The sequence below is a fragment of the Drosophila elegans genome, unplaced genomic scaffold (assembly GCF_018152505.1).
Source record: "Drosophila elegans isolate 14027-0461.03 unplaced genomic scaffold, ASM1815250v1 contig_183, whole genome shotgun sequence".
NCBI classification, from domain to species: Eukaryota; Metazoa; Arthropoda; class Insecta; order Diptera; family Drosophilidae; genus Drosophila; species Drosophila elegans.
This window is the reverse complement of record NW_024545550.1, coordinates 4,045,944-4,071,269: the sequence shown is the minus strand read 5'-3', so window position 1 is coordinate 4,071,269 and position 25,326 is coordinate 4,045,944. Positions and strand designations below refer to the sequence as shown.

At 44.8% G+C, this 25,326-nt stretch overlaps 1 protein-coding gene across 1 annotated transcript; it reads left to right on the top strand.

The window, feature by feature from the left end:
- Positions 1 to 19,312: 19,312 nt before the first annotated feature.
- Positions 19,313 to 24,858, top strand: LOC108145021 (toll-like receptor 7). Its single transcript, XM_017270194.2, has one exon. The coding sequence runs from the start codon at positions 19,760 to 19,762 to the stop codon at positions 23,924 to 23,926; it is 4,167 nt and encodes a 1,388-aa protein (XP_017125683.1). The 5' UTR covers positions 19,313 to 19,759; the 3' UTR covers positions 23,927 to 24,858.
- The last annotated feature ends 468 nt before the right edge of the window (positions 24,859 to 25,326 follow it).

The window sequence follows — 25,326 nt, the reverse complement described above, 5'->3', positions numbered from 1 at the left end:
GAGCAAAGCTCGCCGGAGTTTTTGGCCCCCAACTGATATGACCACCATAAACCAAAAACAATAACAGGAAACTGGAAATCTTCCGACACAAGGGGGACCAGATTATTGGTTCTGACTGAGACCAATTCATCGATTTAGACATTACATCAGGCAGTGTCGTAAGACTAATGACTTTGTGCATTTGAAATAACACTTATTTCTAAATATATCTCTTAAGCACCTTTTAAAAATGCGGATATAGCCATTTATTGTCATACAAATTCGATTAGATAAAAATTAATTTTTAAAAATATTACTTTAAACAGTTTATAAAACAAAACTATGACTAATAAGGTCTATTTATTTATATATATTGTCTTTTTTTTTAAACATAACTTTAAATCTATATATGATATATTTCAATTGTACCAATTACAGAATATTTAATGAATTTCATTTTAATCAGCTTTTTTTGTACTACACAGCATATAAAGATCACTTATAATATATTCAGAAATTTTTAAGAGTGCTTTTTGCAAATAGTATAGAATGTAAAATAAGTAAGTAATAAAACCGTTCAAAATTCATAATTGATATTAATTTGTTTGGCTGCTCCTTTGGTGATATCTAGCCATAACATTTATTGGACAGCTCCAAAGGCTCTTGCTTCTGTTGGGGGCCCCCATTCCTGCGGTCCGAAAACTGTCTAGATGGCAAACGCAAACCGATACCAAACTAGACTCAGATCGATGGCTCCAATAAGCCAACCTGCCACATGGCAACTATACTATACTATAACAGCTCAGAAATTCGCGGCCAGACGTGCACTGGCAAATGTGGAGCATATGCAGCTCGCTCGATGGCGATGGCGATGGCGATGGCTGGGCCCGCGATCATGTCACTAAAGTTGATAACGCCGATTACTTCACATACTTGGCATATTGTCGAACTTGCCGGGAATCGCGCATTGCATTGCACCTACCTCGTGAATGCCAGGTTATGTGGCACAATCGAGGGGGTGAGTGGCGGTGAATGTGGACGTGGACTGCAGCTTCCCTGCAGCCGCTCCACATGACACATGAGTAATGGCCACGCAGGCAAATTTATGACAAGTCACATTTCTGATGTGCTCGTTTATCAAAACCCATAGACAGGAACGGGCTGTGCCAGGAACTGGAAATGGTGTGGTATGGGGCCGGGTATTTTGCAATATGGGACCTGGAAGCCGGGAAAAAGGGGTCTTTGGAGGCGGAAAAGCGGGCCAGCGGGCTGACAGGCGCGCGTGACAAGCGAGGAGCAGAGTGGCCAGCGAGTTGCCAGCGAGTTCCCAAGACCTGGCCATGGCATTGAGTTAATTATAAACGACGAGAGTGAGCTTCAATTGATGCCGAGTGGCCAAAGCCAAAGCCACAGCCAATGGAAGAGCAGCTAATCCCGCCTGACTGATCAAAAGGCGGCCGAAGATGGATGGTCAAGGGCTTTTATTAGGTTGTTCCGATTCTCAGGTGGAATGGACTTGAGATCTACAACTCCTGCTGCGGGGTCACACACTGAGAAATAAGAAGGATCATTGTCAACATCAAGTTGAACGATCGGTGAACAGTCTTATAAAAATGAACCTTTTGGTCGAGAGTTTCTTATGAAATGTTGACCTCTTAATTGTTTCTTTATTTATTTTTTCTAGCTTATGTATTTATTTTTAAATAATACTTTGATTAAATTGATCATGATCCATATTCTTGATCAATGATCCTAGATTTTGATAGCTTTTAAATTGCCACAAACAGTTTAAATTAAGATAAATAAACAATTTATATACCAACATTTCAATTTGGTCAGTTCAAATTATTTTAATTGTCTGCTTTGCATCAGAGTTTTCTATGTATATATTTTTTTTAACTTCACTTGTTTAATAGCTACTAAGTAGTTATTCGCTAAAAGATTCGATTTAAGTGAAATGTATATATATTTTTTATTGAGGTGATATCAGGCGAATGAGACAATTAACATTTTATTGGTTTTGAAATGATATGAATCCATGCACTGCACTATAAATGAATACGAAATTGCTGCTTCGCGCACTGCACGACTTTGACTGGGCGATGTAAATCGCTCACATAAACGAATTTGTAGCCGCGAATCAGCAGAGCAATTAATTCTGCGAACCGATGGGAAGCTGCCAGCCGATCGTCGCGCATTATCGCTGCAGTTGGCCCGTTCAAACGACAATTCCAGGCAATAAGCCATCCAAATGGCAGCTCAAGTGAATGCTAAGGAACCAATAATAATAAAAATACACGAGCGCGTGGGCTTCCATCGACCAGCCACAGTCACAGTCACAGCCACAGTCACTCTAAACATCCTTCAGAGGCGAGAGACGAGCGATTAGATCACAATACGAACGCTCGTAAAAACGTAGAAATTCCCTGGGCCTTGTTACGTTTTGCATAAACTGTTTGGAGTCGGTGAAAAATAAGCAGCCAAACGCGAGCTGATATTATGGAGGACAGCTCGTGGTCCGGGACCCAAACTCCAAACTCTAAACTCCAAACTCCATTCGGTTTGATGGCATCGTTCTGGGTAAAGAAAGCTGCTGACTGTTGACTGCTGAGCTCAGTTCGCCCGGTTATATATGGTGGATTGCCGTTCGGCGGACACCTACGTGTGACAAAAAGCCAGTGCCACACTTTTGTTTGGCCGCATGTGGGTCTTACCAAACATTGCTGGCCATTAGCACGCACGGGGCCAAGAGCAAGCCAAGTTTCAGTACCATTCGCCATCCCAATCCGAGTTCAAAAGGAAGAGGACGAGGACGAGGACGAAGACGAAGACGAAGACGAAGACGAGGTCTTTGTGTGTGCCACACAATCATGATCAAGCCTTGACAAATTCTGTTGTCTTGCTTTAGTTTTGTGGCAGGGAATGGTTTATGTGGGGCATTAAGCTGGGCAGGAAACCCGGCGAGATCGCTTAGGAAGACAATGTAAGCTGCACAACTGCACAGACGGGAGGAGAGAGTGGGTCTGCTCTATGGGATTCTTCACCCAGATGAGAAACGCAGATATGCTTGGGTTAAGGCTGAGTTATCAGGAATTCTATATCCTTTGTGCTTCAGTTTCCCAAAAGCCACAAATGTATAAATATAAATCAAGTAAAATTTGATCTTTATACGGCACTGTGTACTTTACTTTTGAAAATCATTTTATATATATAAAATATTAAAAAATTATAACAACTTTAATTAAATTAATCAAACTTTAAATTGTTTACTTTAAGCAATATATTTAAAATTTCAAAGTATATTTTTCATATTAACAAGATCAATTAACTATTCTTAAATACATAGAATTGATTCAATATTTGGCGTTCAAATGCCCTTTAAAATTTAGTTTTTTTAAAATGTGAATAAAACTCATAAATATTTAATATTTATTTTTTCATACTTGTTCATTAATATGATCTCTAGTAATTGCTTGTTTAATGATGTTCCTGTAAATAATATTTTAGAATATAATTTCATGGATATTTCCTATTTGGACAAGATGTATCTATATTATAAATTTAAATATGAAATATATTAACTTAAAAAAATAGTCCATGCTTTAACTGCATAGTAGCAATAAATTTACATAAAACTCAAGTTCAATCGTGAGAAAAAGTCATGTCCTTGCCACCGTTGACGTCAGCTGTTAACCCATCAATATCGAAATCGGTGGGAATGTGACTTCAAGCCGAACAAACCGCACACAGGAGCAAAGGCGGGAGGAGCAGCAGGCTGACTGAGTCACCTGATGGAGGGAGTCCCACGAAAAGCGCCTCAAAGGCCGAATTATCCGTTAACCGCTCGGATCGCAGGATTACAATGAGTGGCAACAGCTGGGGTCGGTCGTTAACGCTTCAATGGAATGGAAGTAAAATTCATTCAAAAGTCACTGCGGACGCGGACTCCTTTGGCCGTGATTTTCATAATTCAAATTGACCGTGTCCCGGCGAAAAGGGATAAGGGCCAGAAGGGACTTCCCCGTGGCCGGGGTCATAATGAAATTCACTTTGTTTTCGCTGGGGCAATGTGGTTTTTTTTTCTGTTTTTTTTCCGTTTTTTTTTTCTTCCTCTGCGATGGTTTGGATTTTTTTCCCTTTTCTTGGCTGCGCTCTCTCCTGAAGTGAAAATGCCATTCAAGCAGAATAATGCAATATAAACTGTTGCAGCTTGAGCGAAGCTACTCAACCGATGAGGGCGCTGTGGGCTGGGAACCCGATGACAATCCACCAAGGAGGACATTCTCACTTGTGTGCCCCATCTCAGCTCGGAGGCGTCTGGTAAAACATGAAACCACAAAAGAGCTGGAGCTGGCCCAAGGAATCGTTCATGTCAATTATTCCAGTTAAGTGAGCAACAAACCAGAGCTTTGGCAATTTTTTAAGTGCACTTCGGCCGCCGTATGGATACAAGAAAAAATTACAATATGAAACCCAATACGCCGGGCGTAATTCAAGTTGTGAGAAACGGCTAGCAGGCAGACCTGCATGAATTGCGGAGATCTCGCAGCGACATAATAAAGCAATAAACTGCTTGCAGGATAACAAACATAGGCAGCAAGATACCCAAACATCGGCTCAGAGCCCCATACACATACTGTATGGACAGATGCTCCGACGATCTCGAATTTCACATGCAATCAATGACAAATTTATGACTCTGCGAGGACGGGCTCTTGAAATGCATTCAGACGCTATGCGCTGTAGTCCTTCCCCTCCTCAATCCCACCTCCATCTTGTTTTTCGCGTGCTCATATTTCTGTCAATTTGCTGCCCCGCCCCCGCCTGCATTCGAATTGAGTTATAGCCCGAATGAGAGCATTATCCTGACAGCTGTCCTGGGCCAACGTTTAAGTATCTATTTCACGCATTTGCCAAAGATCAAGTGCAAGTGCTCTCGGGATCCACTTCAATTGGTTGTACATACCTCTGAGCAGTTGCTTCCGCCGGATTGAGTTGGTCGGGCAGTTAAGTGGAACTCGCTTTAAAATTTGTCGCACAATTAGCTGCTCCATCGGGAGCGATTCGAAACGGAGTAATATTGTACAGTGTGACGACAAATTCTGGGGAGAAAACGGAAGTCCTGTAGAACATGGAAACCCTCGGGAGTCACACCGGAAAAGCCTTAGGATAACTATTTAATTTCTTCACAGAAATTGGTCATGAGTTAGATGCTTATCTGTTACATATCAACTTAAAATTTTGAAATTAAAAATATGATATGTCCACGTAAAAATATATTTTTCATTTTCCCGAGAAACGTTTTTATTAAAAGCTGAAAAATATTTTATCCGCTCCAAGTATGAAGAATATAAACTATTGTTACATGAATTTTAAGCTATTGGTTATCAAAAATTTCTGAAAAGGTTAAGTATTAAATTCACACCACAAAAGTGGCTTAAAAATGGGGCCTTACATTATAGATTTAGACTCTTCGGTAAGAAACAAAACTTTGAATATAGGGTCTATATTATTTAGTATTAAAGAAATACCTAGACTTTATTCCTGTCGTTGTTTTTTCAGTCACACTTGTTAAAACTAAACTTTCAGTTATTTTCAGTTTCCCAGTTTTCAGTTTTAATCGACTTTAAAGTCTGCTCTTTACACATTCAAAGAAATCTTTTAACAACTCCTTTTGCTAAGCTCTCAAGTGAACCTTTTGATGTGGCCACCTTTGCACGCTGAAATGGTTTTTCGAATCGCATAGCACAAGGTCTGTCAATTGCAGGGACTTCCCCCTTCGAAGGAACGCAATCAGCCAGGATCTAAGTGGAAATGCATTTTCACAATATCGTACATGCATATAATGAAAACAAGGCAGCAGGCAAGCAAAGCTGAATTAAAATATGCAACAGCAGCAAAAGCAACAGCAGCAGCAGCAACAGCAGCAGCAGCAAAAATAATAATGCCACCTGAAGGGTGCCGAGTGTAAGGAGTGTGCTAAGAGCTGAAAACAAGTAGCCAAATAGCTTGAGACGCTAACAAAGTTTTTGCAGAGCTTCGGCTACGCTGCTGCCACCGCTGATAAAGCTGCCCGATAAGCGACACGCGACCATAGGAGGGTCCAGCCCGAGGGCCAAGCCCGACCCCTTGGATCCCTGGAACCCCAGAACCCTGAACGCCCGGCCAAGACCAAGACCAGGAACAGGAACTGGTACAGGTACAGTTTGTTTTGGGCCCGCAAATTGGTTTGGCTTCTGCCTTCGAGTTTGGTGGGGTGTTCGGCTTGGGGCAGGTGCCCCACCCACCAAATGGCGCTGGGTTGTCATTGGGAATGCTGCAACAGGGGCCACCTAAACACGAAACATGTTGGTATACATATACAGGAAGAAAAGCTTAAGAAACTTACAATAAATACAATATGTGCTGTCTCTTTAAAATACATTCCAAGATCTACACTTCTTCTAGATGAACAAATCTAAAAGGCAATATTTTCAAAATGTTTTTATACTTCTCAAAATAATTAACCGATACAATAAATATTTGTATATTATTATGTTTATTATTTTAATTTTAGCAAATAAATTTATTTAAAGAAGCTGCTTCTGCCGCAAAACCCTTTTTTTAAGTGTGCCAATGAGACAACGGCGAACACAAAATTCTCTCGCCCCGATAATGTCTGCAGTTCCGTTTTGTGTACCTATGTCAGCGGTTGCTAACCCCACCGCCGACCCCAGCCCAGCGGGTCCTATATTAATTGTCACGCATATGTCTAACCCCTGACAACAACAACAACAACAACAACGACGACGGTGACCCGGACCCAAAACCACAGACGAGGTGGAAGCCACAGCCTGTAGACGCCGCCGCGCATATTTTTGGGTCTATTGAAAAGCCAAAACCACAAGAATGTTACCAAAAGTGTTGCCCGGCTACGTAGGCTGAGCCAAACATAACTGCTGTTGTTTTAAATGCTCTAACAGAAGAAGTATATTAGAGAATTTAAATTATTTGGAAATTTATTATAATGTTTGAACTTAAAATATAAGTATATCCAAACGAAGAGCTAAGAGCTTATTCAACTAAGCTACTGTTTCTAAGAACTAAATGCATACTTATTTTCTCTTAAGCAAATAATTTGTTGTTCTTTGTATTTGTATTCAGCTTCATGGTCTGTATTTTATAAGGCTGAAATATTTTTAATATTAATATATGGGTTATTAATTGACGTCCCAAATGGGTTATTAAATTTAAAAAAATGTAAAATAAAGTCTTCAAAATATTACGTGAAATTAAATGAATTTACATTTAAGAGGCGTTCAAAAAAAGGTCATCTGAAATTCGTGGTGACAGCGAGTAAACTGTACTTTGTCTTGTTTGTGTTACCATTTTCGTGTGTCATTTGTGGGTGGGGACGGCAGTAGGCGGTGGCGGAGGCGGAGGGGCTATGCCAGGCGGACCCGTCCGTTCCGCCGGCCATGTCTTTGGGCCAGGCCGTGCAACTTGGGCTTATTCGTGCCCCGCCATCGCTGACTGTCGTCTGCTGCTCTACTTGACAATTACATTCGGTACATGTGTTGCTCCATTGCCGTCGCTCGCTTCTTTCTTTACTTTCTAAATATTTTCCTTGGGCTTTCCAGCAATGAGGCAGGCAGGGGCTAAACTAAAACACACTCTTGTGCGGAGACAAGACCTTTTTGTTTTTCCTAATGTGTCGTTGTTTTCTTTTTTAATTGAATGACATCGGGCCAGACAGTACGTATTTCTTGGGGGGTGGTGTGTGGTGAGTGGTGTGCGGTGTGTGGGAGGAACAAACAGATAGAAGCGAATCCCCCCCACTCGTTTTGCTGCTCATTTATTAATGCAATTAGCATATGCATTTACGAGATGTTGTCGTTGCAGCCGGAGAAAGAGTTTGTGGTAGCCCAAAAGTGGCACACAAATACGACAAGATTAGATTAGATTAGGCTAACTTTTGTATCTCCAGCTGCATCTATCTGGGCATCTACCCAATTGTGTGGCAATAAGCCAACGTTAAGCAACGTGCAGCTTGGGTAGCTCAAATATTTACCAGCCAACCGACAGCCCAAAGTTTTCTCGATAAGCCAGATGCCGTGCCAAGCTCCACTTTACACTCACGTCGAACCCAAAGAATGTTTAGAGCAAGTTCTGCTGATTAGCCCTCAGCGTTCACCCAATTTCGCAATTGACATCCAAGTGTTTTCCGAGAAAATCCCCAGTTAAAGAAAAGTGCAAGCAAAGGGCTTAGCTAAGCTAAGCCATTTGCATGTCGGCCCGTACAAATCCAGTTAAATAGGCAAATTAGTGGGCCCAATTATCGTGCACTCCTTGGCCAGGCCTAGATACCTCACCACCTCGCCACCAATATGGAACTTACTCTATAGAGGCACACTGTACGGTGAACACGCAAGGAGACCGAGCGACCGCACGGGAAAATTCTCGGGGACATGCGAGCACCGAACTCGGAAACTTTTCCATGGGAAAGTTTTTTTGATAACTGGAAAATGATGATCAGAAAATATTTTTGTTCCCAAATGTGCAGTTACCGGAACAAATTAACAGGTTAAAGATTGTAAACTTTTTATTTTGGCGTCATTATATAATTATCTATATGTCATTAACCCATCATTATTTTTTAATAATTTGCCAAAGAAAACGTGTACTTTTAAAGAAATGGAATTTATATATTGTGGGTTTGAAAGGAGATTTATCAGAGTAAGTTCTTTATTATTAAAGATCAATGGTATACATTAAAGCGATGCTCTAAATAATTTATTAGGTATTATTAAATGATGAATATATGTTCGTAAATCAAAATATACAGGAACCTTGTAAGCCAAAATTTAATGGCTGATGTATAAGGACTATCAGGATGAATCCTCCACTTAAAAATTCGAAGCAAAATAAAGGGCAGCGCATGAACGTCTCCTTTGTGTGTACATAACTCCAGGCTGGACAAAGTGCCAATAACTTTTGGCTTAAATTGACGTCGCAGCCCTTTCTGACCGGCTATCCATAACCGAGTTGGCTGCCAGCCTAGTTCCCACCATAACGGCAAAGTGGCCTGCGAAAATTGGTGCGGGAAAGCGGAAAAGCGGGAAAATTTTGCATGCCCTGCTCGTAAGTTATGTCATGTTAGCAGTTGATTTTAAGCCTAACTTGCGAGGCGGACCCCACTGAAAAGTGGCCGACAGGCGATGTCGTCGCTCCGAGTTGCGTGTCAAATGCACTCCTCGGCCCAGCGAAAATTCTCTTCAAAAAAGATTAAAAAGTGCGCTGGTCAAACAGGCCAACGGCATTATTGATATAAACTGAAAGAACTTTCCCGGAGTCCATCGTAATTCTGTGGCGAACTGGAGCTAATTTCGTTTGCATCGTTTACCCAGAACCTTTCAAAGTCGCATTAATATTTATGGACCTGGGAGGCCCGGCGACTTTCTTTCATAACAGACCTCCTTTTCTCAACGAAAACAGCAGCGGCAGCTGAGATTTGCATTCGGTAGATTGGATTATCAAACACTTTATCCGGGGCCACTTCAAAGGAAGCCAGCCTTCTAGGGTTACCCGTCCGCTATCAACTTCCGATAGGCTCGGACATTTCATGGCTAGTTTGAGCTGGGACAGCAAACAGAAATCAAATGCCTCGCCTGCCTGCGATTTTCCGCATCAGGAATTTTCATGAGATGGAACGCGATGGCATGGGATGGAAATCATCTCAAGGGCCGGCGGCGCACAGGATGCAACTGGAAAAGTGGAAGGCGGCGCCTAGCAGACGACTGACGACAAACTACAAACTTCTCAGCTAACCGGATATGGGTTGGTGGAAATCTAAACAAGTGCAGCAGCAGCAGCTGCATTCTTCCCCCGTTCAAGTGGCCCAGATAGACGCGGCAAATTAAGATATCAGCGACGCTTTATGGGCCCGGGAAAACCCATTCATATCCAGAGAAGCAAAAAAAAATACAAAAAGAAAAACCCGACCGATCAGCTCCCGCACAGTGGCATCATCGGGGGCACCTTTGTCGGTGCACGACCGCAGAGCAGAGACAAGCACATAAAAGGCATCATCTAATCGCCACTTTCTGTCACATTGATGATAAAATTTGGGTCAACTTTTAGTGGTGGTGGCTGGCACCTTTTCTGCTGCAGCCACCAACCACCACCCTCAGCTCCTTCTATCTGCCATCCTTGAGATAGTCGCCTGCACTTACCCAACTTCGTTTTATGTCTAATGGCCTAGGCTACCAGTTTTCTCTGTTTTCTGTGTGTTCCTGCTGGAGTGTGTGTGTTTTTATGGGCCTGCCTTGGTCGTCCCTTGAGTTGCCGGCGATAATAAAAGCAAAGGCATGGCTTAGAAGTACAAAGTCTAAAAGCAAGTCGGGGCATATCCTTTTTTATGCTGCGGTTATTGTAATTTCTCCCAGCTACACTGAGCGCAGAGAAATGTGATGCGAGGCGATATGCAAATTGGACTTGCCAGCCGACAATAAAGAGTTTTCGTTTGGTCGTGCTGGAGGGAGGGGAAATGGAGGTTAATGGAAGGTGAATCATAGTGGAGGTACAAAACTTAATTCGTTTAGAGCCTGCCCTAGATGAAAATGGTTTAGTTTCTTATCATTTGTAGAAAGGTTGTATACTAACCATGCTCATAAAACAAAAGTATAGTGCATAAAATAGTCTTCATAGGGACCAACTGATAATATTGGAAATCAAACTTTGATACTTCAAAACTTTGAAGGAAACAAAGAAGTTAGTGAACAGGATTTCATGTGCAAAATTATTAAATTATAAATAAAATATAATCCGTGGCCTAAAATATAAGAAAGCTATACAAGGAAATAAAATACTTACAAACAAAAAAGTTTGTAAAATCTTATTCTTATTACCAACTAAAACAAGCTAACCAAAGTCCTTAAACGAGCTTCTGGATTTGCAGGTTCCTGGATTTATTTAGCTTTCAAAGGCATAGTCTTAAAAATAACACCTTTAATTTAGGTTATTTTGCATACACAATTCTTTTTCAGTGTGTTTCTCGAGAAGGCGGGCTCGAGTAACAGATAAATGCAACACTTTCTGCTCGACGATGCATAAAAAAGGTCCAACCACACAGACACACACACTCGCCGGCACAATCGAAGGGGTAAACTCTTTCACAAAGTGTTTTTTACGGCAATGGCAATGGCCAATTGCATTTGGCCGCCCTGCAACTGCAACTGCAACTGTGACTGCAGTGGTAACAGTAACAGAAAAAATAAAATACAAACTGCCATGGCGGTAGGCGTTGACGGTTGACGGTTGGCGTTCGTTAAACTCACACGCGAGTGAGTCGCGGCCAAAACAGCTGTAAAATAAAATTTCATATCAATTGACATTTGCCGGGGGGTCGTAAAAGGCTAGAAATTAACTCCAGCAGAATAGGCACTCAACTAACGCATGTGGCTCATTTTTATGGCTTTCCAATGGCTGCCCACAGAGATAGTGTTGTGTTTTAGAAGTACCGCGAAAGGCTATTTTTTTGCCGCCTTGATAATATGTTAATTGGCTCTAAAAATAGCCAAAGCCAAACAGAAATAGACCGACTTCATTTTGGCAATGATACTGCAGACACGAAGTTGATGTATTCAAACACTATTCAAAATATTGAGCCGCGACTGTGTGAAGTGCGCTTGAAGACAAAAGACGGGCGTCGTGATTGGCATAATTTTAAGTGGAGTTCTCTTTCATTTTTCATATATATTTTACTTTGGTTTTGCACTCCGCACTCCGTTGTTTTGAAAGGTGTGAAAATAATTGAAAACATGAGCCGCAGCCTCTCAAGGCTGAATTTAATGAAACACCTACAGGCCAAAAATTATGAGCCATCATCTGTCGCCGACCCCGCCGTAACCGTTGAAATTAATTGCAATTTACGATGACGTTTCAACAAAAACAAGCTGGGAAAAGCTGGCTATCCGGCCAAACAAAACAAAAGCAAAAGTCCGGCAATAAGGTTAATAAAAACCACAGAGACACTAAGACACAGAGACACACAGCCACAGAGCCACCAATTTCGAGTGAGCTGAAAACAAAACTACGCAGGTAAGCACAATAAACGTGCAGCTCTTAATTAAGTCATGGCCTGGGAGCTGCAAGTGGGCTTCATCAAGTGGTCCAAAAACAAAACGTAAAACTGGAAGAGATGAATAATATTTATTGTACAATATATGGATGTGGAGTGGCCAGGATGGGGGCCCGCCTCCAATCTCGGTTTCCCAGCGGTAGCGATGATCGCCCTCAAGTGTAACCAAAATATTGAAACGAAATTGTCAAGAGAGCTGGCCAAGACTGAGTATCGGTCTGGGGTCTAGAGTCTGGAGTCCGGATGCCGGAGATTGATAGTGAAAGCGTGTGGGCCGTGGCCAATGAATAAATCTGGTCAGCTACCGAAAAGAATGCAACTGGGAAAACAAATTCACGAAGTACCTATAACGAAATTATATATATATTACATATTACAGTTATATATTACAGTTTCCCCCACTTAGAAATATAGATATATTGTTATTTAAAAAAATAATTTAAAAAAAAAATCAAATTCCTAAATACAGTTTACCAACACTTAGTAATAAAAAAAAGGATCAAATTTTTAAATGTGAAGGTGAAACTCTAAAATTAAGCAATTAGGCGTTTAAAAAGAAGACATGCTTTTGCACCTAAAACTGTTGAACTTTAATAAAATTTTACTCTTCAAATGGAAGGGAAAAATTTATTGATCGCCCTTTTGTCTTATTACTTATATAACGAAATATTTTTTTGGATACATTGTGAGTTTAAGTTTTTACACTTATTGTTGTTTAACAAAAGCTATTTCATAATAAATGGTAATTACTGAAACGATCCTTAATAAATGTAAAACTTTAACGAATCGCGATGAATGGCAGCGAAATGAGGAAAGCGGGTGATTGCCGAATGCCATTCAATTCGTTGCGGATCCAGTTTACACAAGATCCTGCTGTCACCTCTTTGGGTGCGGTCTTTGAGCCCTTTGAACAACCCGATCACAATGACGTCCCAGCCCCCCATGCTCGATATTAAAAAATCAATCAGCCTCGAAGCCTGAAAAGTCGTTTTTGTTTCGTTTTTGTGGCGTCTACGCCTCGCCAGGCGATACTTCCCACTCGTATACACCAAGTGTGAAATTTGCTGTAAACCACAAGAAACATATTACAAAAAAATAAAAAAAAATGAACAAAAACGGGAAAAAAGCGAAACGAAAATACCACAGAGATTGGTGGAGCCTGTGGGAGGGGGAAAGTGGAGGAGCTCTGTGCTGGAGACTCTTTGAACACAACTTGATTACGGGCTCATTTAGTTTCATTTAAGCCAAAAGACTCAACTTTGTAAAGGCAAAAAATACAACAAAACAAAAAATGGCAGTGTTTTGTGGCTGTGGCCAAATGAGAGCATTTTGTGTGTTGGCCGTGTGGTAAAACAAGTTAAGCAGAACGACGGGCAATAAACGGCGACACAAGCAACTAAATTTGCGGCCAGGCGATCGAATTTCACACGAATCGATTTTTTACGATATTGTCTCAATCAGGGGACTTGAATCCTGACACATAAAAAATGGAAGAACAAATAATGGGGGGCATATCTGACTCATAGGAAATAAGGAAACTTAACCAAATTTCTGAAATGCTAGCAAATCGCTGGCGATAGTGTAAAATGTCAGGCATTTGAGGCTGTTCAACCAACAGATACACAACAAGCGAGTTACAGATACAAGATACATAATTGCTGAAACGGAAAACAGAAAAAAAAACCTGCTGAGAGTGTCAATGACAGCAGAGCGGGAGAGAGAGAGAGTGAGCGAGAGAGTGGGAGAGCCAGATCGGTTGAGAGTGTGTGGGTGAGCAGAGTACCCACACAAGCAAAACCCTGACTCCAGAGGAAAATGAGCGAGCGGGAGCAAAGATACGTACTTAGAGTAGAGCAAAAGGGATGAAAGATTGCGAGAGCGGCAGAGCGATCATTTGCCAGAGTATTAGTGAGAGCAGAGAGTCGTTTTCATCTGTGTTGGTATGTATTTCCCCTCCAGAATCGCTCTCTTGCTCTCTCGCATCTTACTTTCTCTCGCTCTCTTGTATCTCAGCGCGACTTCCTCTCCCAAATCTCGTATCTCTGCGCTACCTGCCAAAGTATCTTGCAGATACAGATAGACCCATTACTTAGCTTGGGATTAGGAGGCCCATTCTAAACTGTTTGCTCAAACAACAAGCGCGCATGTTATTTTTAGACTGCCTGGAAGGCTAACAAAAATATTTTTACTTTTACCATTTTCCTACGGATTTTTGGCAATTAGTCGGGCCTGAAAAAACAGTTTTTCGCCAAGGAAAAAATATGAAATTTCGACGAAAACTGCAGAAGCAACCGTAAGCTGGACAAATAATTCGAAATTATAGACCAATTTATAAACATGAGTTGTCGAAGATCGTCGCTGGCCCCTTCGTGTGCCTAATGAAGGGTTCTGCTCGAAAATCGCTGAGCCCCTATGGAATAAGCTCTCCATCGATCGCCTCTTTTTTATTTCTTTTTTATTTTACGTCCCTCTTAAAGTGGGTATTAGCAAAATGCTGAAAAATTGCGACCCGAAAACGAAACGGAATGAAATGAAATCTTTAGCACAAAACGCCGAAAGAGGCTGACAATTAGAATTGTCTGGCTGGTTTTTTATGTTTAGCCATGATTATGGGTTGTGCGCTGCTCTGTGTCATTTTGGCTGAGCAACATGAATTGGTATTTTTCACTTTTTGAGGCTTTTTCCGCCAACTCAGCGGTTTTTGTGGCCATTCCTTTATGAAATTATAAAAATATTTAAATTACGCATAAGTAGTTAGGAAGTGGGCGATTACACAAAAATATGGTTGGGCATGCAAATCGCTGTGGTCCGTATTTCAATGGGCAATGCTTTTCAGGTAGCCAAACAACACGGCCATAAGTTTTGGGCCAGCATCTTAGAGGCAGAGACACATGGCCGGGCACATAAATCAAATCGACCAATAAATACTTGCGGCCGAGATTCTCCATAGCCACGGAGCCACGGAGCCGGAGCCGTAAACGCGTAATTAACCCCATTCTCCGCGAAGGAGCCGAGAAATATGGCACAAGAGTTAATGCACATTAAAGCTCATATATCAACCCCTACACAAATTGAGGGGAGAAAGGGGTGGACTGCGGCTGCGGATGTGGCTGTGGCTGTGGCCACAATAGGCAGCCGCCTTTGGTAGAGCATCAAATGCTCGCAATCCAATCCACTCGAGTTGAAGCCAGCAGCACAATGCTGCAAAAGTATCTTTAAGATGCACTTGAGCGGTCGTTACTCACAAAATATTCCTCCACCGACGCGTCGCGTATATGTACATACTACATATAAATATGTACGTATTTTATAAAATATCGCATGGCACATAAAAATGCCTGGCATTGTTTCAGCATCGACGTGTGGGCGCATTACTGAGCCCGCATATCAAATGAGTCCTGAGTTCGAGACACAAAAACAACGGCAGCAATAGCAAATCACACTATCGAACAAGAATTTCTAAAGATACAGGAATGCCAAGCAGACAGAATATAACTGATGGGCGATGGGAGATAAAATCTATGTTTGATTAAAATAAATTAGTCACGAGTCCCCCACACCAGATTGCTTCAAAGTAAATAAATGACAGAATAAAATGCAGCTTGGAATTTATAACAATTTCAATAAACAAATAGGCAGAGAAAAATAAATGTTTGGAAATAAATGTTTTGCAAATAGAAAATGCAACTTGTTGTTCAGTTTAGCCATTGTGGAGGCGGCAATAATGTAATGCAAGTGCGCCTGACAGCTGCCTGCAGGATGACTCCTCGTCGAGGAGGAGCTGCATCCATGGCTGTCAGACGCACTTTCCACTCAGCCATATCCATAGTTTACCACACACACACACACACACACACACACACATCCATTGATGGCCTTCTTAGCCAGGGTTCATTCATTAAAGCGCTCGCAATGATATTCATAACTGCAGTGGAAGTTTGCAGTTTGCAGTTGCTACTGCCATGGCAATTTTCTATTGCACCAAAAGATTATGAAAATTTTGGCCTCAAAAAAATCGGGCAAAACGTTTGCGGCATTCGGATTCGGATTTGGATTTGGATTTGGATTCGGTTTCGGATTCGAGGGGATTCGCAACAGCAGCAACAGCGCAGCAAAATGGAAAATAACTGAAATCACAAAACAAACTCAGTGCGCAAACATAAATTATGCATTACAAACGTGCTTCTGACCCATTGCCATTTTCTAATTCAATTAAAATGCTTTTTGTTGCTCTCCCCAGTTGTTGTTGTTTGTTTGGCCGGCATTTGAATACGATTTCCCAAGGAGCGGAGCGGGAAAGTTTCTGAATAGGCCGCTGGGAAAGTTGGAGCAGCGCATCCAGGCAGCCAGACACTAATTTGACATAGTTATGCGAGTCGAAACGAAAGCTGCAATGAGGATTTTGGCCGTGGCCAACGCGGCGTATGAATAATATTTAAGCACTGCTGTTCGCTTTGCGGTTACAGAACTGCAACAAAACAAACATTAGGCCACCTTTATGGAAGCCTTCTGCAAGACACTTTTGGTTAGGCAGGAACACGAACTAGTAAAAGTTACATTATTAAATTTTTAAAAATGTCACTTAATTATATTTTGACCATTTGTAATCGGTTTTCCAAACTTTACTTATGAATTTCCCCTGCACTCATATAGTTACGGCGGGTAGCGTTTGCCTAAAGTCACGAAAAGGGTCGACGACACACATATGACACAGGCTGCCACAAAGTTGCCGGCACACGTCGAGTTAATGAAATTTAAAAATTCATAAAATATTCGCACCACTAGGCAAACAGCAGTAAGAACCTCGTTGGCAGCATCTACAAGCCCGGCAGCAACAACAACTGCAGAGGGGAGTTGGAGAGCTCGGCAAGTGTAACTCAATTAATTAATAACAATATACCAACAGCAACAGCAGCAGCAGCAGCAGCAGCAGGAACAGAAACATTAACAAGAACAACAAACAAAATAATTAAGTAACAAAAGTTTCATATTTGCAGTGGCGCAAAAACAAAACGGGACAAAAACGCAGCAGCAACAGGAGCAACCGGAGCAACAGCAACTAGAACAGCAGCAACATCGGTAGTGCACAAGCCGGGTAAAGTTTCCAGTTCACCATTTCGAGTTTTTTGTGGGGCGGGGCGAAGTTGTTGCTCTTGGCGGAAACTTTTTTAATGTAATTTTAAGTGGCATAAGTCGACAGCCGAAAAAGTCAGCCAGCCAGTCAGCCAGTCAGCCAGCCAGCCAGGTGATAGAGACCTGCGAAATTAGAACGGCGAGCCCAAGTGACACTAAACAATCCCGCATTGGACATTTCCTGCGCGGGTTTACGGCCGAGTTCCGCAAAAACCCATTTGCCATAGTTGCAACTGAAGTTGCCAGTTGGCATAGTAATAGTGGCATTCAAACTGTAATATTGCTACTGCTACTGGTGATGGTGTTGCTGTCGTTGCATGCAACACTCATATGCGATGTTTATGGTCCAGCAGCAGTCATCGCGAATGGGTTGCAGTAGCTGCGAGTAAATAAACCTAAAAATTATGATGAAGCCGGCAATGGCAATAAAGAGCACCAACAAGTTTCCTTGAACTGTTCAAAGTGCCAAATATGTGTGTGGCTTTTTATTGAGTAAGAAACAATTTTTTAGCACTTAAATGTGAGCCAAAGTGAGGGGTTTCCATATTAAAAAGCTGACTTACACGGCGTTTTTACTCCTTTACCCGACCATCCCAAAAAACCAAGTGTGCGAATGCAAAAACTCAGCAAATCGAACTCCCACCAAGAAGCAGCTGAAACGGCAGCAGCACACACAACAAATATTGCTAAAATATATTTAGCATAAGACCATATATTAGCCGTTTTACGACAACAAAACACTCCCGAGGACCGCACTTAGTCGGTCGCTCTGGCGTGCCCAACGAAATAGAAACAGAAATAGTGGCGAAAAGCACTAACAGCAATCGCAGCAGCAGCAAGAGCAGCAACAGCAGCAACATCTATTGCAACTGCAACAACAGCAGCAACATCGGCAGCTGTTAAGAGCCAAGCAGCATGCAACATGCTGAATCTGAGGCAACATACTTGGAGCACACTATGTACATGCAACACACATCGCGAGTGCAACACGAGGCGTAGAAACGAACTGAGTCACCGCATTTCCATCCCAAAGGGGGCTAAATGTTGCCAGCCAGCAGCAGCCTGTTGCCGGTTCTATTTAACCCTCTGTGTGTTCTAGGTGCTCAATATGGCACTGTTTTAAAAGTCAATAGGTTCATTCTAATATTCATTTTATTTTCCTTAAATAAATTAAGCTTGAACATCTTACGAAGCTGGTTTCTTAAATAGTCTCTAATTGAACCTCTTAAAGTAATTTTGATCATGCACAAGTTCACAACATCGTCTGATAATATTTTATATAATAGTACACCAGAGGTACATTTTAAAATTTTATAAGTTTAAATTTGTTTTTAAATTGTTAGAAAAATCAAAATATGAATGTAACAATCAACGGATTAATGGGTTTAAATATTAATTACATTTGTTTAAAAGATATAATTTTGTGTTGTTAAGTGCCTTAATTATTTCCTGTAAATAGTTATCGTTATCTTGAAAACAGAGCATTTAAAGGCGCTGTGTTCGAGGGCTCAGCTAATTTTGAAATAATTCCCACTTATGGCAAATCAAATAGTCGTGGGGTCATAGCAGATAAGTCCCCATTTTCCATTGATAGCTGATAACCCATCTGAACCCGGAATTATTCCATTTCCATTTCCCTAGTGTTAAGCTAATTGTGTGGACGGACGGGAATTGGAGAGAGAGAGCGCAGCGAAGGGTTAATGTTTTCTAGCCCTCATGTGTGTGTGTGTGTGTGTGTGTGTGCAACATTTCCCCTACTTTCGGTGAGAGCGGGAGAGCGAGAGCCGCTCTCGCGTGTGTGTGCCGACACATGCAGGCAGGAAATGCAGCTCGTCGTGTATGTGTGTAGCAGAGAGCGTGGCAGCGCAGCTAGGCAGCGGCAGCGCTGCATGTGTGTGTGCGGGCGCGAGCGCGAGAGTGCATGCTCCATGCACATGCATATGCATGCACCGACACGTTGTTGTCTGTCTGCGGCGCGTGTGTGTGAGCGCTCTGCTCTGAGGCAGCGTCGAGGCAGCGACGGCGACGTCGTTTCACATTTTCAACGAGCCAACGGAGTCGAGATGGCCAACTCCAGCAATCAGTTTCAATCGAAACGCGAGGCGGCAAACATGTTTTGAGAAAACGAGCTCTCGCCGACACGAATCGCCACGAAATCGCACCGAAGTCGAACACTGAGTCGCGCCAAGTGCCAACTACTACCGTTCACGTTTACCGTTACCCAAATTGCAAGTTGTTTAAACAAAACGAAACAAAACCAAACCAAACAAAACAAAACAAAACAAAACACAAATCACAACACACAAAATCAAAAACGAAACAAGTGAATAAATCGCTAAGTGTTTGTCGCAAAGCCAGCTCACACCAGGATTACGGGCACTCGGGCTGCGTGAAAAGCGATCGAAAAATGAAAACCAGAAAGTGACCGCAACCAACCACCCACAACCCACAGCTAAAAAGTGCTGGTTAAAAAAAGAAAATCGAAAAGCAAATTACCTAAAGTTAACTAGTTGAGCACAAATCACCGCCATGCCAGCCACAAATTCCATCGCCTGCCTGTTGCTTCTCCTTTCGCTGGCGATTGCGATTGCGCATGCGCAGCAGTGCAATTGGCAGTACGGCCAGTCCACCATGGACATCCGGTGCAGTGTTCGTGCGTTGGAATCGGCCGCATCCGGATCGGGATCGGGATCCCCACTTGACCTTCAGGTGGCGGAGGCGTCCAGCCGTTTGGAGCTGCAGTGCAGCCAGGAGTTGCTCCACGGCAGCGAGCTGGCACCCGGACTCTTCCGTCAGCTGCAGAAGCTGTCGGAGCTGCGGATCGACTCCTGCAAGCTACAGCGAGTGCCGCCAAACGCCTTCGACGGACTGATGTCGCTCAAGCGGCTCACCCTGGAGTCGCACAATGCGGTGTGGGGACCGGGCAAGACGCTGGACCTGCATGGTCAGTCGTTCCAGGGCCTGAAGGAGCTGGCCGAGCTGCATCTGGGCGACAACAACATCCGACAGCTGCCCGAGGGCGTCTGGTGCTCGATGCCCAGCCTGCAGCTGCTCAATCTCACCCAGAACCGGATACGGTCCGCCGAGTTCCTCGGCTTCTCCGAGAAACTGTGTGCCGGCTCGGCGCTGAGCAATGCCAATGGAGCCGTCAGCGGCGGTTCCGAACTGCAGACCCTCGATGTGTCCTTCAACGAGCTGCGAGCCCTGCCCGATGCGTGGGGGGCGTCGCGCTTGAGGCGCCTCCAGACCCTCAGTCTGCAGCACAACAACATCAGCAGTCTGGCGCCCAACGCGCTGGCCGGTCTGAGTTCGCTGCGCGTGCTGAACATCTCGTACAACCACCTGGAATCGCTGCCCTCGGAGGCCTTCGCCGGCAACAAGGAGCTGCGGGAGCTTCATCTGCAGGGAAACGATCTGTACGACCTGCCCAAGGGTCTGCTGCATCGCTTGGAGCAGCTCTTGGTGCTGGACCTGAGTGGCAATCAGCTGACCAGCCACCACGTGGACAACAGCACCTTTGCCGGTCTCATCCGTCTGATTGTGCTGAACCTTTCGAATAATGCCTTGACCCGTATCGGGGCCAAGACCTTCAAGGAGCTGTACTTCCTGCAGATCCTGGACATGCGCAACAACTCCATTGGCCACATCGAGGAGGGCGCCTTCCTGCCGCTGTACAATCTGCACACCCTCAATCTGGCCGAGAACCGTCTGCACACACTCGACAACCGGATCTTCAACGGACTGTATGTGCTGACGAAACTCACGCTGAACAACAACCTGGTGAGCATCGTGGAGACGCAGGCCTTCCGCAATTGCTCCGATCTGAAGGAGCTGGACCTGAGCTCCAATCAGCTGACCGAGGTGCCCGAGGCCGTGCAGGATCTGAGCATGCTGAAGACCCTGGATCTGGGCGAGAATCAGATTTCGGACTTCAAGAACAACACGTTCCGCAATCTGAACCAGCTGACGGGTCTGCGGCTGATCGACAACCGCATTGGCAACATCACCGTGGGCATGTTTCAGGACCTGCCGCGATTGAGCGTGTTGAATCTGGCCAAGAACCGTATCCAGAGCATCGAGCGGGGAGCCTTTGACAAGAACACCGAGATCGAGGCCATCCGCCTGGACAAGAACTTCCTCACCGACATCAACGGCATCTTTGCCACGCTGGCCTCGCTGCTCTGGCTGAATCTGTCGGAGAACCATTTGGTGTGGTTCGACTACGCCTTCATACCCTCCAACCTCAAGTGGCTGGACATCCATGGAAACTACATCGAGGCCCTAGGCAACTACTACAAGCTGCAGGAGGAGATCCGGGTGACCACACTGGATGCCTCGCACAACCGCATTACGGAGATCGGAGCCATGTCGGTGCCCAACTCCATTGAGCTGCTGTTCATCAACAACAACATCATTGGCCAGATCCAGGCCAACACGTTCGTGGACAAGACACGGCTGGCCCGAGTGGATCTGTACGCCAATGTGCTGTCCAAGATCTCTCTGAATGCCCTGCGCGTGGCGCCCGTTTCGGCGGACAAGCCCGTGCCCGAGTTCTACCTGGGCGGCAATCCCTTCGAGTGCGACTGCTCCATGGAGTGGCTGCAGCGCATCAACAACCTGACCACCCGGCAGCATCCGCACGTGGTCGATCTGGGCAACATCGAGTGCCTGATGCCGCACAGTCGCAGTGCTCCACTGCGTCCGCTGGCCACCCTGTCCGCCTCCGACTTCGTCTGCAAGTACGACAGCCACTGCCCGCCCACCTGCCACTGCTGCGAGTACGAGCAGTGCGAGTGCGAGGTGATCTGCCCCGGGAACTGCAGCTGCTTCCACGACGCCACCTGGGCCACCAACATCGTGGACTGCGGGCGCCAGGACCTGGCCGCCCTGCCCAATCGCATACCGCTGGACGTGAGCGATCTCTACCTGGATGGCAACAACATGCCCGAGCTGGAGGTGGGCCACTTGGTGGGTCGTCGCAACCTGCGTGCCCTCTATCTGAACGCCTCCAATCTGATGACCCTGCAGAACGGCAGTCTGGCCCAGTTGGTCAATCTGCGCGTGCTCCACCTGGAGAACAACAAACTGACCGCTCTGGAGGGCAGCGAGTTCCGATCGCTGGGACTGCTGCGCGAACTCTACCTGCACAACAACATGCTAACCCACATTTCGAATGCCACCTTCGAGCCGCTGGTGTCGCTGGAGGTGCTGCGGCTGGACAACAACCGGCTGAGCTCCCTGCCCCACCTGCAGTACCGCCACAGTCTGCAGGGCCTGACGCTGGGCCGGAATGCCTGGTCGTGTCGCTGCCAGCAGCTGAGGGAACTGGCCCAGTTTGTGTCTGACAATGCCATGGTTGTGCGGGATTCGCACGACATCTACTGCCTGGATGCGGGAATCAAGCGGGAACTGGAGCTGATTGGCAACCTGGCCAACGGGCCGGACTGCTCGGAGCTGCTCGATGCCAGTGCCAGCAACATCAGCTCGTCGCAGGATCTGGCCGGCGGCTACAGGCTGCCCCTGCTGGCCGCCGTGCTGGTGCTGATCTTCCTGGTCGTCGTGCTCATCATCGTCTTCGTCTTCCGCGAGAGCGTTCGCATGTGGCTGTTTGCCCACTACGGCGTGCGGGTATGTGAGCCCCGGTTCGAGGATGCCGGCAAGCTGTACGACGCCATCATCCTGCACTCGGAGAAGGACTACGAGTTCGTGTGCCGCAACATAGCCGCCGAGCTGGAGCACGGACGTCCGCCCTTCCGGCTCTGCATCCAGCAGCGGGATCTGCCGCCGCAGGCCTCGCACCTGCAGCTGGTGGAGGGCGCCCGGGCGTCGCGTAAGATCATCCTGGTGCTGACACGCAACCTGTTGGCCACCGAGTGGAACCGCATCGAGTTCCGCAACGCCTTCCACGAGTCGCTGCGCGGCCTGGCCCAGAAACTGGTCATCATCGAGGAGACGAGCGTGTCCGCCGAGGCAGAGGATGTGGCCGAGCTGTCGCCCTACCTCAAGTCGGTGCCCTCCAATCGCCTGCTCACCTGCGACCGCTACTTCTGGGAGAAGCTGCGCTATGCCATCCCCATCGAGCTGTCGCCGCGCGGCAACAACTACACGCTGGACCACCACGAGCGCTTCAAGCAGCCCGTTTCGCCGGGCATGATCTTCCGCCAGGCGCCACCGCCGCCCGCCTACTACTGCACCGAGGACATGGAGGCCAACTACAGCTCGGCCACCACGGCCACGCCCTCGCCGAGGCCCACCCGCCCAGGCGGTGCCGCCCGCATCGTCGACTCTATGCCCATGCCCATGCGTCCGCCCTCGGAGCACATCTACCACAGCATCGAGTCGGAGTACAGTGCGTACGATCAGCACGAGGCGCTCTCCATGATTCCCACGGGCTTGATGCACCAGCAGCAGTTGCGGCTGCACCAGCAACAGCAGCAGCAACTGCAGCAGCAGCGATTGCTGCAGCCGCAGCAGTTCCGGGCCATGCCGCAGCAGCAGGCGATGGCCATGCCCGTGGCCTCGGCCCCGGTGCACCTGCGCAGTGGCAGCGGCTTGAGCCAGGCCAGCACCAGTACGCAGTCGACGGCTCAGGCCTCAACTTCCGCAGCAGCGGCACAGCAGCAGCAACAGCAGCAACAGCAACAGGCAGCTGGCAGTGAAGCGGCCAATAAGAATGGGCAGGCTTTCCTCGTGTAAACTCTGCAATGGCCATCCCCTTTCAGCCTCGCAGCGCAGGAGCGGCCATCTTGAAGCTGATCGCTTACTGGCGCAAAAGGACTCGGCAAGAGGAAGCACAAACAGGACGCACACTCAACACACACACACGGACACACACAGACATCCAAAACAAAAAGACTTTTTCGTAGGCATTTCTTGAACCACAACACATATAATATTTATACGTATTTTTTTTTGTCTGGAGCATTTCGCCTTTGGATGTTGTGGTTGTTGATGTTCAAGTTTCGTAGATGTGTAGCACTGCCAAAAGAAGCACAAGACACGCCCACACATTCATGTACGAGCATATAGGAATACATTAATATTACAAATATATTGATAATTACCATAAACGTAAACAAACAATTAACTAGAAATGTTGCAGAAACACTTTCAAATTCAATGTGATATACTAATTAACTATAATTAAAGCGGCACATGCGAGTAGGCCCCTAACTGTAATGCGTAGACCTATATATATTATACATAGTAGTTCTAGCCAGGCGTAAAGAACGTAAACCTAAAACTAAACTAAACTAAACTAAACTATTGTTAACTACAACTTAAAGTAATGCTAAACCATACCATACAAAATACACACATTCGTTCGCATCCAGTTGATCGTGTTTGTCGATTCATTCATCCTAAGCTACACGAAACAATAACTAAATGAATATCTTGATAAACGTAAATGTATATAGAACAATCGCAAGGGCAACCACATTTAGAGCACTTAATGTATTTATGTACCGTACTGTATAGAGATGATGGAGCTAAATTAATTGAATTAAATTTACTTAATGACGAAATGTATTATTAAAATAATTATTACAATTACATAAAACCACCAGAAGAATATATCTGAGAAAATAAAATGCAAAAACATTACAAAAATATTGACAAAAATTAAATCACAACTATCTTTTCATATCAACTCTTCCAACTTGGGGGTTGGCCAATTGGTCATTTGTAGAAATGGCAAACGGAGATGGCATTAAATAAAGTACGTTTTCCACAAAGGAACTCTACTGTGAAACACATGCAACTGACACCGTTCCCAAAAGGAAACCAGGACACAAAGGGAAAAAAAAGGAGATTTATTCATTTTCATTTGGCATTTGCTCGGTTTGTGGGCACTGCAAAGGTCACAATGCAAACGTTAACTAAAACCCAAATGCATAACTGAATTGCCAAAACTAACTAAACAAAAGCTATGCACAAAGTTAATTGCTTGTAAATAATTATATATAAATAAATTAATGGAAAACGCACTCAAACAAACACTTTGCATATGCCACAATCGCTCACATACACGCGGACACTCGTTTATGTAAATTATTATTTGCCAAATTATAAAACAAAATTAAAATGCGGTCCAA